Below are 17,635 nucleotides of genomic sequence, written 5' to 3' on the forward strand. Positions count from 1 at the left end.
AAGATTCTCCAGCAGCTTCTTGCATGATCAATATTTATCATTAGCTGGCAGCCAACTGAGAGCACCGACCTTGCCTTTTATTATTAGTCCATCTATTTCATATATGATGCATATAATGCCTTCTCTTCTTTATGTGTGACTGGAATCAGCAGTTACATTCATGGAAACCTTCTAAAGATACTGTCTTATAATGGATACTACACACGTAAAGAAGCCTTCATATGTGGTTAAACTATTCATACATTCAGTGCATATGTACACGGCCGAGGCATCTGTTTATGTCTATCCATGCACACACACACACACACATATATTCATAGGCATAATTGCCTTCTCTGTAGATGAAGTCTTTAACATCCTACACTGATGTGCATAATAGCTTCAAAGCGCTCCCAGCAGTTAGATGTGGCGCCCAGTACTTGTCTTTTCCACAGCTTCTGCTGCAGCACGTGTTGCTCCTGTGTGTGTATAGAACATATTAACAAAAGACCGGTTAAATATAGTCCTCCAGATGCACTTTAGAATCCTCATCAGAAGCTTCTCTGAGCCTCCCACCAGCCTCCCGCACAGTTAGAGCGGAGCTGCTGACACGAGAGAGTGTATCTGAACAGTATGTAAAGGATTTTTAAAGTCCTTCTCTGAAGGTTCCTTCTTCCTGATCCTTCATAAATCCATCAGCAAGTGACCTTTGTGTGTCCTGTAGTGCTCGCTGTACCGCGCAGATATCAGAGTATTTATTTTAGGGACAAGCCCAAACAGACGTTCATCAGGTCTTGACAAACAACATATCAGTTTGGCAAAATTTTGGACGAGTTGAGCAGGAAGTTCTTGTTTTTACGCTGAGGAACAGAGGCACGAGGAGAGACGCATGTGTGATGAGGAGCCCTTGACATCAAATCCTAAATAAACAGTTGAGTGTTGAGCAGACACAGTTTCCCCTGGAGAGCGAGAGTCGTCTAATGAGCCTCTCAAGAGCAGCAGAGATTCTGTCTCATTGATCCAGAGCTTACAGTTGTTGACGCAACGCACACTGCGATCTTTATTCTGTAATTAGACCAGAGCAGAAAATGTTTTCAAAACATAGGCAGAAGAATGAAACGTTTAAAAGATCAAGGCAAATATGTTATAAACTATGTGATTTAAAAATATGTTGAGTTTGAATGCATGGCCTGATCACATTATGTAACAAGATTGTTTTTATTTTTATTTTTATTTTTATTTTTATTTTTATTTTTATTTTTATTATTTTATTAGTACTGAAAAGATCAGAACATAAATATGAATTAAAATAAAAATCAATAAATGTTTTTATGCTACAAGGAATGTTCAAATCAATAAATTCACCCAGGATAAATATGCTAGTGGCATAGGGTGCAGTAGTTAGGGGAAATATTAGCTTATTAATTTATGTCGCTCTTTTATAATATATATATATATATATATATATATATATATAGATTGAGATAGATAGATATAGATATATAGATTGAAGAGCGATATAAATGGGGGGATAAAGGATAAAGGGGGAAGAAGGAGTGGAGATAAAATGAAATGAATAATAAAAAGTAAGGTTTTGAATGGAAGCTAGGCACGGGAATATTTTTGCATGGCCGATGACATCGTTGCATTCTGACCTTGTGAGGGCCAGTTACACATTTTCACCTGCATGACACATTTTGAAGGCGTGTCTTTGAGCATTCGACAAGTTGCTCAGAGGAACGTAGCATTCCTCACGTCCATTCATTGCACAATGACTTGTTTGTGCCGAGTGCATGTGGATGAAAACAACTGCAATATTTTGTGAACTTTTGTCTGGAAGTCGATCTGATAGATGGCACTCTGGATTGCGAACTCGCTGTTTTCGTCCTGCTCCACTGGTCTGCCATGTTTGTTTTGGACCGAGTCCGCCTGATTCCCGCTGCTCTGTGCTGTGGGTTTCTCTCCTCTGCTGTCTATTAAGCAGGATGGGATGTGATTTTACGAGCAGAGAGGTTGATTCTGGGGGAAGAAAAGAGTAGCTCATGAAAATGTTGTGATGAAAGATTTTATAGACTCAGTGGTCGGTGGAAATCCTCTGCTGCTCTCAGCCGTTTTCGGGGGCCGTCGGCACAATAGCGGTGTCTTCGCGTCGGCTAATTTTCGTCTGTAGAGTCATTTGTGTGAGTAATGTGCAATTAAATGATGTTGCTTTCATGTCCTGCTGGAGGACGAGCTCTCAACACGTCCTGGATCAGAAAACCATTACTGTTTTTATCTTCCAATTACCCCGAGCTCCATTCATTCACACACCCTCAGAGCAGAGCTGTGACTCAGGAATAGTAACTCCAAAACGATAATCTTATTGATTCAAGCCTCCGTCTGATCTAAAATGAGATCTTTATTTATTGAAGTGTAATGATGGAGAGTCGACATGATGGAACCTGCTGAGGATTCCTCGCTCCTTCCAAGCGGCAGATTGACAGCAGTTATCCGTGTCACAGTTCAACTCTTCCAAGCTCAACGTTGCGCCTCCGGTTTCAGCTTCACTTGCTGTGAGTGCAGGTTGTACTTCGGGCCAGGGGCTCTTAACCTTTCTGATCTCGGGGCCCAACTTTTCCAGAACAAGGAATAGAACTGATTCATTACTGTGATCACTGATTTCATTTGTGTTCAATAGCCATCCATGTAAACAAACCAAAACCTTGTGAAATGACATGAAACCATGTGATCAGTGCAAAGACATTTGTCATGGAAAAGTCCAACCAGCAGCAGAACAAGGGGCAAGACATGTTCTCTTGACAAAATTGGAAAAAACGTTTGCCATGAATAAAATTCTGTATATAATAAGATAGAAATATATAAAGAAATGTAATAAGACACTATCTAAATATCATAAAATAATGTCTATTTCATAAATAAATACTAAAGAATAAAAGTAAAGTGTAAATGAAAGTATCGCCATAAAATGTTCCCAACCATGGGCCCTGGCTGGTTAAGAATCACTGCTTTAGCAGTAGCACGACGCTTTGTTCTAGTATGAATTATATGTTCCTGTTTAAAAACGGTGGTCAGAATGTGGTTGAACTTCTGAGCTGAGGGGATCCAAGTGTTGGGGACTAAAGATTTACATTCCCTAATTAATCCCAAAGGTGTCAATCAAAACTCCTCCGTATTATATGCAACTAAACTTTTAATCCCAGTCATTATAAACTTCCCTTTGCTCGCTCATGTATATAAATAAGTCTCTTGCTTTAATCCTGCCGAGCCGGTCAGAGACTGGTCTTCCCGTCTCTGGCCACTGATCAAGCCACATTGGTTGCCCCAACTTCATCCATGCAGCCAGGAGGAAGGAGTTCAGAGTCAGTCATGCAGCTCCACTTCTCTCCTCTGACACTGAAGAGGAAGACCAGAGCCATCTCAGTAATGTAGGTGGAGGGTTGGATGAAACACTTCACAGCAGAAGGAAGGAGTCGAGAGCTGGTTTGCAAGACACGACCTTCAGCTATGCTGTGCTAACCCCAGTCATTTAGATGAATGCACAGTGAGCTGTTGTAGAAGTGCCCCTGCAAAATTGTATATATATATATATTTATATTTATATATATAGTGAAATATTTTGCTACTGACACTCTGCTATATTGACATGATATTTGCAGAAACAAGAAAATGTGTTTAAAGAAATCAAATATGTGGGTAATATGGCAAAACTATATCGTGATTTATTTATGATAAAGAACTGCATTCAATTTTAGCACAATTTCCATGTATTTTTGAGACAAACTTACAAGTTTCTTGTCAGTATTAGTCCTTGATCTGTCAATTTAGGCCATAGAACTTTCTAGTTTGGGGAATTTCCTGACAAAACACTCTTTGCCTCAGCTTCAAAACTGCAATTATTCTTTCTCTCTTCACATTTTGGAGTAAATTTGTTTGGTCCTGCATTTAGTTTTTAGCTCACGGCACATTGGTCGAAAAACGCTGTTCCAGCAGTCCGTCAAGCTTGAACACCCAGTAGAATGATATTTTTGAACACAATAAATAATAATTACTGGTTTCGACCAGGAATAAATCAATGCAGCATGGTCTCTGTCACAACACAGTCAATGTCCTCTGGGGCATTTTGGGGTTCATCGTCGTCGTTTCTGGCAGCCAACTTGACACTTTGTGGGTGTTTAGTATTTGGCCTTGCAAAATGATATGACTCCAACCGGTTGCCAAACTTCTTGTCAGTCCATTTATAATGTGACAGTTTTTGTTCTTTCCCACTCGGTTCTACTGAAGAAAACTGGATTTTTTTTTTTGTGAAGAACAAGTGCTGACGGGACGTATGAAGCAGGTTTTACCACCTGGGCTCCAACATGGAGGTGAACTGGGGAGGAAGATTTCTCTTTTCAGGGTAGCAGACAGTCAATTGGATCTGGGTGCTGCTCTCAGTGGGTCCGAAGACTGATGGGCCATCTTCTTATCAGAGCTGCTGCAGACCCAACTGGGTCTGGCGGCAGACTCTCCAACCTTCTGTCTGCAGTTTCACAATGAGCCGGATGAGTTCAGACTGCATTCCTGCAACTGCGGCATCAGGCTTTTAGAGATTTGGAGAGGAAAGTGAAAACCCTTCAGCCTGAGCCAGGACTTCAGGATTTCAGTGATAGTCGCAAAATAACAGGACGAGGAACATTTAAATGTCACCTTGGTCCAACAAGATCTCCGGAGGAGCTTCCTCACCTTCTCACCACAGTTTTGCCCAAACGAAGGTCGACATGACCTCTGAGGTCGACTGACAGTGAAAACATTTCTGTGGAGGCTGCACTGTGACATGAAATATTCAACACAAATATGACATCATAAGCAAAACAACAGGTGAGTCATGGCTTCCACTGCAAGAAATTCAAGAAATTCTGTGATTCGGTCCGTTTTTTTACACACAAAAAAATGCACGACAATCAATTTTCTGCACAAGATTCACAAGACAAGAGTCTCACGCTTCACACAACAAAAGCACCACAGAGACATGAATTATGAACTATATTCCTGGTTTTATTCATTCATGCATTTCCCTATTTTTTTCTACATTTATTTCGCTGTTGTCATAAATATTTCTGCAGAGATTTCTAGCCATTGGCAGCAGCATCTTTAAAAAACAAAGTCTTGCATTTGGTTCGTCCATGTCTTTCCTTCAGTTAGAACAAGCCTTTCTAACTCCTCATAATGCAGGTCCTTGAATTAGTACTGGGCTTGTAAGGTGTCATGAAACGCTGTCCCCATTTTCTGGGTTCACCAGGTGGCGCTGTTGGTGTTAAATGATGTATGTTTTTGCTGAAATTTGTTGTTCAAAGTCAAAGAATAAAGAGCGGGCTCAGAAACAGCCTCATCATCCCTCCACCACCCACAATGCACTGCAACATTTGACGCCCTTATAGCAGTTATTTAACAGCAACATTGTTTGTCTTGTCTTGGTCCCCGCTGTGACTGAGAGTGTCTCTTAGGTGTCTCTTTGTTCCAGATTACACGTAGCTAAGCAAACACAACTTTGGATTTGAATGAAACGTTGTCTTCATGTAGGTTGAAAGAGGCTGTGGCGCTCAGTCTCTGCCTAACAGCAGCATCTGTCTGTGACTCAGTGACCTTCCTCCCGTGTGTGCACATCATAAGTCACTCTTGTGCAACGATGGATTTCACTTAACTCTACTTAATTCGAGCAAAACTTGTCTTTTCTCATCCTCTGTGTCTGCTGTGTCGGCGAGTCTTTCTTCCTCCACCTACACCCCATTAGCCTGCTCTTCCCTCGACTCTGTCTGTAGGTCGCCGCAGCTGTTTGCTCTTCTGCTTCCCCCGAGGGCGGGGAGGACGTTACACAGAGACGTGCCGCGGAAAAACATAGCAGCGGCTGATCTGTTCCTTGGTTTTGTCAGTCTGCTGAAGTGTTGTGATGTAGAATGTCATCTGCTGTTGTAACCCCACTGTGTGCTTGTGTGTGTGTGGCAGTGTTGCTGCGCGAGGAGGTGGTCCAGCTTCAGGAGGAGGTCCACCTGCTGAGGCAAATGAAGGACATGTTGACTAAAGACCTGGAGGAGACGCAGGGAGGCTCCACTGCCAATCTGCTCTCCGCCACCGAACTCCGGGTGCAGCTCAGCGAGAAGGAGCAGGAGCTGGACCGAGCAAAGGAGTCCTTACAAGGTCAGCGGCAAACACACGCACCACGTTGTTCAACTAAACTAAATCGACTAAATCCCGACAAATTAGCTGCAATTCCTCCATTTCCGTTCCAGCACAGGGTCCCCCTGCTGACAACGTTGGCCCCCGAATTGCAGACAAACAAAACACATTGAGCTTTTTCAAACTTACACAAGGTTTGAATTTAAATGAGGCAATAGAAAGGGAGACTGGAAGCTGATGAAAAAAGTATATTGAAAAGCAAAACAAAAAAGCTTTCTTCTTTATTAGGTAGAATTGAATAGTAATGCATAGTAAAATACTATAAGAATAAATGATATTTTATAGTATATAGTACATCTCCTCTACTGCTCTTGTTATGACTATAATATTTTACTTTTTTTTTTAGCAAGTTTTGTTTTATTGTGATTTTTGTCTGTCACTTGATCCATTTAAAGTGAATGTATTTGATGGTGTTAAACTCTCAGGTTGAGCATTTTTTTTAATAGAGAAATAAAAGTGAGACATTACTGAAAGATATTTTTTTATTATCTCAAGTGCTAATGGACATATTTAGCATTCTTCTTCCGTCCTCCGATCCCTCTGTTCTTTTATCCCTCTGAACAAGCCAGCTAATTTTACGCTACATTAAGAAGGATTGTCGAACTAATGAGAATTTCCCTTTATGATCCATGTAATACAATCACATGACGAAACTGATTGAAACGACTTCATTTTGTTTTGCATCATATGTGGCCCTGCCGCCGGATGTTACAGTGACACTGCATTCATCCCTGTCTGTTCTCTCCTCTTGTCAAATTCTTCACACTGAGGATGAATTCATCCATTCATTCCAGGACTGAGGGCTGTTCTGTTGCTGAAAACAAATTTAAATAAGTGATTTTTTTCTGTGTAATCCCACTCACAAAACAACCGGAGACAATCGATTTAAATCTAGTTTAATGTTACTTTAAAAGGCTTGTTCTTTACAGTTCAGAATCGTCACCGTGAGCTGACCATCCTGACCTGGGGTCAGATTGAGGCCCTCATCATCATCATCATCAGTTGCTTTTTAAGTCATGCTGGGAGTTTCTTTGGATCAGTGATGAAGAAGTGCAGGAAACATCTTGTTTCTAGTTCAAGTTCAAGGTCTCCAGACTGGAAAAACCCCAAAGTTAGGACGTGAAATCAGAATGTCTGTAATCCCAGCAGAGTGTGGAAGCTGTACATGGCCTTTCCTGTATTTTCGGACCATAAGATACACTTGACATGAGATCATTAAATCATGCTGTGGGCCTCCCGAGAGCTTTGAGGATCGACGTGTGCCTCAGCAATAACTTATTGATGGAGTCAGGTGGAATAGCGCAGAACGCAGTCGTACAGAATCCCCATAGTTCATCAATATTCCAAAGTTTTATTCTCCAAGGCTCCACCTGAGACTGGGAGGTCTGTTCCCAGTGCACTCTGACCTTCTTTGCTGTCAGAATCTTTGATGTGAAGGTGGATGTTTGAGCAGGAGAGCCTCTCTTGTGGCCTGGAATGGAATGGCCAGCAGGATTTGTTTTTATACTCCATCCACACCTTCACAAGTCATTGTTCTTCCACCGAGCTGGACAGTTTTGGGTGAGTCCATCTCGACTCTATTCAACTGCAGGAAGGCTGCTGCTGCTGCGCCTCCTCTGTCCATCCTCTTTTCAGGTTGACAAACTGTGTTGTAGAACGGCTGGCTTCCATTCCCTCAACATGTTGGTCTGAGGTGACCTTTGTCATGTGGTCAGAGGTCACACTTCAAGTGAAGCACCATTGTGGTCACAGGTGAAACTCTGCTGTGCGATTGGTTGTCTCAATTCAAAACAAGAAACTGTTTATTGTGTCAATAGATTGAGTTATTTGCCGGCTCAGTTGTCTAGTCAGGCTCTGTTTGCTTTGTTTAAGTTTGGTCTCTTGGCTCAGAGGGTCACAGGCAATGAGCCGATTGTTCATAAACGCTGTTGCGTAACCGCTGTAAAACTGGTTTCCAATGCAAAACGCTGCAGAGGAGACATGAGCGTTGACAGCAGGAATGTTGAAAGAGTGACACGTGTTTTGCTTTCAACACCGAGCTCTGACTCGCTGAGATCTGTGTTGCGTCATCGCTGTTATCTGGACCTTCCTCCAGAAAGCTCATCTCATCCATAGTTGAGGGAGACGAGTCCCTTGCAGCCAACTGGTGCAAGTGTGAGTGCCACTGTGCCTCTTATCTTTCCAGACCATTACATCATGCTTTATCTCGCTGGTTCCACGATACACAGTGCCACCTAGTGGCGGCTTCCTCCAACACACTCACAAAACGACTCTCAGTGAATATAACCAGGCGACTCTGTGTTTCAGCTATGAAAGCGGATCGGAAGCGTCTAAAAGTGGAGAAAGGAGATTTGGTCAGTCAGATGCAGCAGCTGTACACGACACTGGAGAGCAGAGAGGAGCAGCTGAGGGAGTTCATACGCAACTACGACCAGCACCGGAAGGTGAGCAGCATTTGAGATGTGGTGCAATTCTGATCTTTTGTGTTTCGAAGGTCACTTCTTTCTGCACGTTTGAGCTGAAGCGCTCGATGATTTGTTGTGTCGTTGTGACCCGCAGGAGAGTGAGGACGCAGTGAAGGTCCTGGCGAAGGAGAAGGACCTGTTGGAGCGGGAGAAGTGGGACTTGAGGAGGCAGAGCAAGGAAGCCACTGAGCAGGCCAACATCCTGCGCTCTCAACTGGATATGAAGGAGAACAGGATCAAAGAGCTGGAGGCCGAGCTCACAATGGTGAGTCAGTGTTGCTGGAACGCAATCACGCCACCTACGTGTCATTATATGCCATGTAATTACGGCTAAACAACTCTGGAGCCGGCGCTTCTGCCAGTGTATTTACCGCAGCTTAAGCCCCCAGTCAATGCACTTATCTTCCACTACAGTCTCTGTCGCAGTCGGAAAATTCCGCTCTTTGTCAGTTATTTCTGAGGTCCATTTGTCAGTCTACAAGCTGTTTCCTCCCTCAGTGACTCACCACCACACACAGATCCTCATGTAAAGCTGCAACTGTTGCGACACCACACCGCCGTCAATCTCCTGCGACGCACTCTCCAAAACACAGCAGATCAAATTTGAGTTTGGTGGAGTCCGACGGTGGAGTTGGCCTTCATCATATGTGTCCCGGCTGTTTGTTCTCAGGCCAAGCAGTCGCTGGCCACTCTGACTAAAGACGTACCCAAGCGCCAGTCTGTGATCGTGACCACGGAGCCCATGGTGAACGGCAGTCAGGAGTGGGTGATGCACCCCGACCTCCCGCTCACCGCGGCCATCAGGCAGAGCCAACAGACACTGTATCACGGCCACAGCACGGACAGACAAGGTAGGCAGCGACCCCTCTGCTGCTCCTCTGGCTGCCTGCTGCTTGGTGTTTCTCACACTAACCTGGGGATTTCCTTTCTCGACTAACGCTGGGAATTGTCTGTGATCAATCCGTACGTGTGCGTCTGTCTGACGCGGCGTCCAGCGGTGGTCAGGATCAGCCCCTGCCACTCTCGACAGCCGTCCGTCATCTCTGACGCCTCGGCTGCAGATGGTGACCGCTCCTCCACGCCCAGCGACATCAACTCACCCCGCCACCGGACCCACTCTCTCTGCAATGTAAGAGCTGCCTGGCCCCCCCGACCAAGTAAAGACAACTCTCTGCACTGTCCTCTCTCTCCTGTATGTGTGGTGGTGGGTGACGCTCAAATCAGACAAATTATTCCGTCATTACTTAAAGAAATATCTCCTCGATTGGTAATTATACATGATCCATGACATGATCTCTGCCTGCCTCATACACTTCTCCTTGAGCTGCTGGGTGATGTGGTGTTTGCCTTCATATGAACAGTGAAAATGAAATTAAAAAAAAATATTATTATTATTATATAGTCAATTTAGATGTGTGGAACATTTGCCAATTAGAAATTATGAGTAAAAAACATAGATATAGTAAGTAATAATGTATGGTTTTAGAATGTATTGTAATCTGAAGGAAAAACTTTTCTTCCACAAATTACAATTCAATAGAATATGAATGGCAGGATTTTTGTTTGTTTTAATTGTTGTTGTTTAAAATACATGTTTATTTCTTCTAGTGAAACTATCTAAATAAAATGTCAGATCAAATACCTTCTACTGAACTTGGATGTGTTTTGTTATCAATGCTAAAACTGTAGGTAGCATCTGAGCTAAGTTGAGCTGAGAAAACCTTCCTGGATTTGTAGTTTTAGTGGGAGTTTGAGGTGCCAATATGATCCATCAGTAGCCTCTGAATTCGCTCTGCCTCGTCACCTCTAACTCTGACTCTGCTCCGCTCAGTCCATGGAGGACCTGGAGGACCAGAAGCGTAAGAAGAAGAAGGAGAAGATGACCCTGGGCTCGCTGTCTCGGGTGTTTGCTCGAGGAAAACAGCGCAAATCACTGGACCCCGGCCTGTTTGATGGTACACCCACACCCGATTATTACATAGAGGAGGATGTCGACTGGTGATGCTGAGCGTGTGTGTGTGTGTGTGTGTGGTTTCATGTTGCTTTAATGTGTACAGAGTGTAAGTGGTATGACTTCGAGGGGTTCAGTTTGGAAGGGAAGGATCAGAAGTGACTGCTCCTCCCATAAATGTACAGTACGTCACCCTCAAATTGTATGTTTGTAAATTATATATATATTTATAGATGTACATGTATGCATATGTATATATGTTTACATGAATATAAATATATAACTGGGGTTATTACGACATCCTGTAGACTCGTTCATGCTGTAATATCTTCCAAATGTCTTAATGTTTTGTGTTTTTTACAACTGGAGACTTGAAGGACTGATGTTCATGTGTAAATAGGATCAACTGTGTTTTTGTTATTGGTTAGCTCTTTTTATCCTTCGCTTTTAAACCATCGCACACCACAGAGACGGACCTGATTGATTCGATAGGACATCAATAGCGCACACTGCAGCTGTGTTGTTTATTGATCCATAAATATGTTATGAGCAGAGATGATTTACTGAGACTCTTCACATTTATAAAGCAGCCGCGGCGACGCTGTCTGAGATTATCAACGTGTGTTTGACTTCTTATCGAGGGGATTTAGCCACTTAAAAAAATATATATTTATTTCCTGAATGTGAATGTGTGAGCGCCAATGTTTTTCGAAATTTCAGAAATAACCTTGCTGACAAAACAAGTGTTTTAAAATGGCCTGCGGCTCTCAGCCAGACAATCTGTACTGTCCGTAATGGCAGTGTCGTCCCTCTGTTTTAAATGAAGTCGTAAAAACAAAACACAATTTCTGAATATACCAAAATGTTCAATCGCACTCAAGAGACATTTATAAATAAAACCCTGAATATCATTGGTTTTATGTCTGCGGAAACCCCCGGTTTGTTTAAAGGATATTTATACATTGGAAAATGTAAATGTCAAGACAAATTTTAGATAATAGGAAGAATATTAAGATTTTTAATTCACTTTTGTAATTTTTTATTTGAACTAGTGTAGTTGCACCATGTGTAAAAAGTAAATCTCAAATTGACGTACATTATCATCACTCATATTTTTGATTCTGATTGTAGACTTGAACAACATGGTGGGACGGTTGTGATCTGACCAGTTAGTTTCTGATATCGATTGGATTGTCACTGATGGAAATTTTATAATACTGGTATTCAATTGGGATTTTGACTCCAGCTTTTATTTAAATTTATGGGGAGGCTAAGTCCCGCCCACCCACTTCCACCTCATGAGACCTAAGTTAATAGAAACTCAGAAGGAGTCAAGGGAGAGATGAAAGTAATTTTCTGATCCAGCTTTAAATATGCCGTAGATCTCACATATGGTGTCTGTGAATTTGAACATTCTACATTCTAATGCACTGAGAGCACTGTTTCCCATAGTTACCATAAACACTGTGTCCTAAAATGACAAGTTAAATTCGACATTTAAATCTTTACTGTCTGTAACTGCTTACTCAGGTTCGTGAGTCAGTGTGTTTCTGTGAGTGCGGCTGGTCGTCTGTCTGTGTGTAGATTTGTCCCACGCATCCCATATCGCTCTCTAAATGCTCTAAAAGCTTCACACCTACAACCCCGACTCGCTGGGAACAATGAATTTCTCTTTTTATTTGAAGTGAGGACACGTGATTTTGAAATGACTGGGATGATACTTAGTCGCACACATTTGGGTTTCTGTTTCTGGAAGTCAAACATCTCGCTGCCATTCTGTCTCTGGAGCCTCATAACATTGTTTACGTGCCAACATACGACCCAGGAATGTGCGTTCAACACCTGCATGTTCCCCGACTTGCTTGGATCAGACGTCCTTGCATCTCCAACCAAGTGAATAACTCCACACTCCTGTGTTGCCTTGTCCAAGTTACTGTATCTCCCCCCTGCATTATGAATGCACCCCCTCTCTGTTGCCTTTGTTTTGTGAAGAAATCCCTCCTCATTTCCTGCAAATGTGGCCCCAAGAATCATCTGTTATTGAGGAAAGAGTTTATTTAAAGAATAAAAAGTCACATATTTATCTGCCAGCTGTTGAGGAGGTTTTTTTCCGAAATGGATACAGTTGAAAATGAGAATCCTATTTTAAAATAAAAACCAGTAACTGAACACCGTCTACGTGGCAGTTTTCTGTTCCATGTGTTGTTCCTGTGTCCCAGTCTGACGTGTCTCTCCCCTCGCTGGCCATGTTGAGTGGCGTCCCTCTCCTGCCAGTGAGTAGCTCCTCATCTGTTCCTCTCTGGGATTATTCATGTTCAGACCTTTGGAAAAAAAAAAGACATGCATTGGTGGTGGATTTTCAAAGATGCTGCATGAGGTGTTCTTGCCAGCATGCGAGGATGAAGCAGGTAAATACGCCGATTCCTTCCAGAATGAATCAGTGTTTTCCTGCGGTCAGCATGATGGTGGATGAATAATCCCTGTGTCGATAATACATGAATGAAACCGTGGTAATAAAAGTACTGCCAGATTTGACTGCGCTTGTGAATTGTTGCGGTGCCATCTAGTGGTCAGATTTAAGCACTGCCAAGAGGCCACCCGAGAACCACAAAAGAATCTGAATCTGAATCTGAATTCTATTAGGTTATAGATTCTACCGCTTTATTATAAAGTCTACTGAAAGATCAGGTAATGTAGATAGGATTTTACTATATTAATGTATTAAACTGCGAAATTAGAAAGAGATATGAAAATACAATCTGAAAAGAAAGTCGACTTTTTTGCTTTAAGTTTCACAAAAACGGTATGTAAGACATTCGCAGACATTTCTTCAATGTTTTTTTTCTGTGAAAAACAAGTGTAAAACTAATTCACATTTGTGTGTTCCTGACATGACTCCATGACTCATCAAGGACTTCACCTTAGTTAAATAGAAGCTATCACTGAATACACTCCCAATATTAAGTCATAATATTAAATCAATGGCTTCACATGTGAACGCTTGCCATTTCATCTTGGTCTAACGTGTAGATTGTTTATAACAATCTACTTTGAGTAGTTGATTCCCTGACCCCTGTGACCCCTGACCCCTCCCGCGTGCCGCACCACTCACCTTCTCCTGACCTATCCAGACTCTGACACGCAGCAGAGCCTGTCCGACGGAGAGGAGCAGCTGGACCGACTCCAGCAGGTGGAGCTGACCCGGAGCACCTGCATGTCTGTGTGGAGGGCCGGGGCCGTGCTGGCCTGGCTGGAGGTGGTCATGGGGATGCCCATGTACGCCCGGGCCTGCTCGGAAAACATCAAGAGCGGGAAGGTGAGTCACTACGGGATCCGGGTGCGCGGGCTCACAGCAGTGTCATACTGATGAACTGTGTGGTTTTTGTCTGTGTTTAGGTTCTGCTGGGACTCACAGACGAGGACTTGGAGCTGGGCCTGGATATCAGTAACCCGATCCACCGCAGGAAACTGAGACTGGCCATTGAGGATTACAGGAGAGCAGAAGGAGACCAGGGGTGAGCAGCTAAACAATCGTAAACACTGTTACACAACTGAGCCCCGGGTGTGTGTCTGTGTGTGTGTAGACTATCAAAGGCTTCGGAGATGGACCACCACTGGGTGGCTACATCCTGGCTGAGTGATGTGGGCCTCTCGCAATACTCCCAAATCTTCCAGAGTCACCTGGTGGACGGGCGCGTGCTGAACTCTCTGACCCGCAGAGACCTGGAGAGATTCTTCAACATCAGCGAGCAGTTCCACCAGACCAGTCTTCTCCTGGCCATCCAGCTGCTGCAGATGCTCAGCTTCGATAAAGAGGTCAGACTGCGGCTCACCTGACACGTCTGCCTGTGAGCTCTTTCTGAGATTAGCACACCGACGGTCACGCTACAGCGCCACCCTCCTCCTCTGATGACCTGTCCGTGTGTTTGGGTCCCTCCTGGCAACAATGGGTCTCACACTCAAGTCTGTGTTGGGTTCTTTCAGGCCCTGCAGGCGCGACGAACAAAGTGTGAGCATCAAGACCGGGACCCCATTGTTTGGACGTGTCACCGAGTCATGAAGTGGGTCAGAGACATTGACCTCAAGGTGAGTTAGAGGTCAGCTAGTCACTCATGCATGATTTCATGCACAAGGTTCCTGTGTGAACATATGTGTGTCCGTCAGGAATTTGCTGACAACCTCCAGGGTAAAGGAGTTCACGGCGCCCTCATGGTGCTGGAGCCGTCGTTCGACACAGACGCCATGGCCAAGGTTCTGGAGATCCCAGGAAACAAGCACATGTTGCATCGCCACCTGTTTGAGGAGCTGAAATCCCTCTCTGCTCCACACAGGTAGAGAGAAAAAGCAGTGCATCAACAAAGCAGTGTAAAAAGATTTAGAGTCGGTAGTGTGAGAACATGGGGGTCAACCAACATGGTGAGAGTCAAACTCCAGGCAAGTGAGGGAGGTGGTGAGAGCGTTTCTTTCCGCTTCAAGAGCAGTTTTAAACTAAAACTGTTATGGACGGTAACAAATGACTAGGCGATAGAAGCTCTGCCGACACACTTCAGTGAGGCTTCCTTGCTTCAGAAAGTTCTTATCCTGCCTTGTTGGTTCCACAGTGACGCTGAGGCGGCTGAGGTGAATGGCTCCGCCTCCAATCACGCTCGTGGCGCTGAGGAGAGAACGCCTACCAGACGACTGGTCAAGGTACGGCTCAAGCGTGGCTCCAGATCTGGATGATCAGTGAAACATGTATGAGGAAACAGAGCTAAAATCCAGTGGCACAACATCCTTCCACCATGAGACAGCGGCGAGGAGAGCTGTGGTTTGTTGACTGGCCGGTTTGGGGATTGCCGTATGTGGGTTAGTGAGATCGCAGGCAAACGCCCAAAATTGAGGCTAGTTAATGGTGCACAATGACTACTAGTTTGGCTGACTCATGTTTGAGTCAGGTGTCGCTCACATTTGAAGCTGAAGCATTGCCATTCAGAGTCATTATGAGGCTCTTTTTCATGAGCCTGTCTCTGCCTCTCTGAACGGACTTACAATCTGTTCTGAATTATGCACTTTTGACTGTCATTTCCATACTTTAGCTCACATTATCAGCAGTGTCTGTCAGAATATTGTTGACTCAAAGACATATTTAGGGCTTTAAAAGTACCTTTACAATAAAAGCTTATTAATGGCCACATCCCATAACACACTACAACAACTGAAGCACGATTAAAGCAACCCTAACCCCAACCCCAACCCCAACCCCTAACCCTAACTCTGGTTCAACATACATACATCTTCAAATGTCTTATGAAATTCGCGAGTGTGCTTATGATTTGGCCCCTCTATGACTGATGTATGCAGAGTTGTGATCTACTCTCAGCTCCTGTGAAACTGGCTCCCTAACTTAAATTATTTATATATATATATATATATATATATATATATATATATATATATATATATATATATATATATATATATAGTTATATATAGCTCTATATATATAGCTCTCTCTCTCTCTCTCTCTCGCTCTATATATATATATGTACAAAATATTGTTTATTTTGCATCAGTTTGACAACAGCACAATAAATCACGATGGTGTCTATATTCAAGTTTTTATATCACCTTATTAAAACTAAAGCTCTTTTCATGTCTTGAAAATATTTGTATAAAAATTTCAATTTTATAAGAATCTCAAGTCCAGTCAGAGTAGTGAAAAACCTCCCTGAACAAAATCAAACAGAAGCTTTTGTTTGCTTTTGTTCAGGGATTCCTCCATGTTTGTTGTTGTTGTTACCATCCCAGCTGCAATGAGTCATGTGCATCAGTGTGATCAGTGGACCAGGAACTCCTGCACTTACAAAGGTTCCCTGTTGTCTGGAGAGCAAACTGTCCAATTAAATTAAATATTTTTTTTGTAATTAATTAATTGTAATAATGTTGTAATTAATTAATCGTAATAAAGTCGTTAAATGTAATGTAAATGTACTGACAGCTAGGCGAGTATTAAAGTTGGATAGATCCCTTTCGTGTGTCTCTCTTTTGGACCCAGAGCCAATAATATCCCTTTATCTCCTCCAGAGTCCACTGAGGTTCCGTGCCAGCAGCATTCAGTCGGTGGAGCGAAGCAGCTGCAGCTCTCTGCCCAGAGAGGCCCGCGTCCAGGCACTTCCTCGGACCAAAGCCAGCCCCGTTCACACGTACACCAGCGTGGAGATCACCAACGTCTGATCCCGCACAATCCGCACCACATTGTTTACAACCTGACGATAGTCGGTGTAAATACGGCCGATCAATATTTGACATCACTGTTAATTGTAAAATCTCTCGAAGGCCTTTCAGTCTTTGAAGAAGTTCTCGCTGCACTTCGGTTCCTCTGTGGTCCGTTTTTGTCCTTTCTAATGTGAATAATTCTGGAATGAATCGTAATGACTGTTTGACACAACAGACACACAGTTAGCTTGTGAAATGCACGACTTCTTTCATTCAGATACATTTTGTATATTGCATATTGAGTCATAACTTATCAAAACTGACTCTCAGTTTCAGTTTAAACCGCTGTTTTCTTAATTCAATCTGCCTTTGGTAGGTTTTTTCAACTGTGACTAGATGATATCATGTGATCCATCTCCGTTTTGGGCTACTGAACCAATTCTGGGCTCTGTACTGCAAAAGGTCAGGAAGAGGGGTCACCGAGTGTCTGAACCGCTTTCCAGCCGACATGCTTCACCATGGTGTGAAACAAGTTGAAACTGGTATGGATTGGGGAAAAAATTTGTTTTTAACACCATCTGTACTTTGTTGTTGATTTGTAGCAATAAATATTATGTTCACAATCTGCTTCATGAATTGTCTTTATTCAGTCTAACTGTATCACATTTGAGAATAAGTTCTCTCTAGTAGTAAACATGGTGGATTACACTGTATAGCCAAACCATGATAACCTTCACCCTCGGAAGTGATGATCATCTTTTTTGTTTTTATTTTTTTTATAAACAAAATAAAAGTAAGCAAAAGCAACTACTATTACAGACAAAAAACAGGT

The 17,635-nt window shown here is 43.1% G+C and overlaps 1 protein-coding gene across 7 annotated transcripts in view; it reads left to right on the forward strand.

Annotated features, from left to right (window-relative positions):
* The window catches only part of kaznb (kazrin, periplakin interacting protein b), a 107,882-nt gene extending 90,456 nt beyond the window's left edge, over positions 1 to 17,426 (forward strand). For 3 of the 7 annotated variants that reach the window (XM_053866923.1, XM_053866924.1, XM_053866925.1), the window contains 13 exons: positions 5,962 to 6,153; positions 8,500 to 8,636; positions 8,752 to 8,922; positions 9,328 to 9,508; positions 9,653 to 9,786; positions 10,489 to 10,612; positions 13,740 to 13,924; positions 14,005 to 14,123; positions 14,193 to 14,424; positions 14,593 to 14,694; positions 14,773 to 14,939; positions 15,210 to 15,297; positions 16,672 to 17,426. In XM_053866923.1, the coding sequence (XP_053722898.1) occupies positions 5,962 to 6,153; positions 8,500 to 8,636; positions 8,752 to 8,922; positions 9,328 to 9,508; positions 9,653 to 9,786; positions 10,489 to 10,612; positions 13,740 to 13,924; positions 14,005 to 14,123; positions 14,193 to 14,424; positions 14,593 to 14,694; positions 14,773 to 14,939; positions 15,210 to 15,297; positions 16,672 to 16,821 (1,982 nt within the window). In that variant the 3' untranslated portion in view covers positions 16,822 to 17,426. Of the gene's footprint in view, positions 1 to 5,961; positions 6,154 to 8,499; positions 8,637 to 8,751; positions 8,923 to 9,327; positions 9,509 to 9,652; positions 9,815 to 10,488; positions 12,778 to 13,739; positions 13,925 to 14,004; positions 14,124 to 14,192; positions 14,425 to 14,592; positions 14,695 to 14,772; positions 14,940 to 15,209; positions 15,298 to 16,671 lie in introns of those variants that run through there. The other 4 variants (XR_008414775.1, XM_053866927.1, XM_053866928.1 and 1 more) reach the window with 4 other exon arrangements.
* Positions 17,427 to 17,635: the final 209 nt, after the last annotated feature.

Source organism: Synchiropus splendidus, chromosome 6, assembly GCF_027744825.2.
Source record: "Synchiropus splendidus isolate RoL2022-P1 chromosome 6, RoL_Sspl_1.0, whole genome shotgun sequence".
In the NCBI taxonomy this organism is placed as follows: Eukaryota; Metazoa; Chordata; class Actinopteri; order Syngnathiformes; family Callionymidae; genus Synchiropus; species Synchiropus splendidus.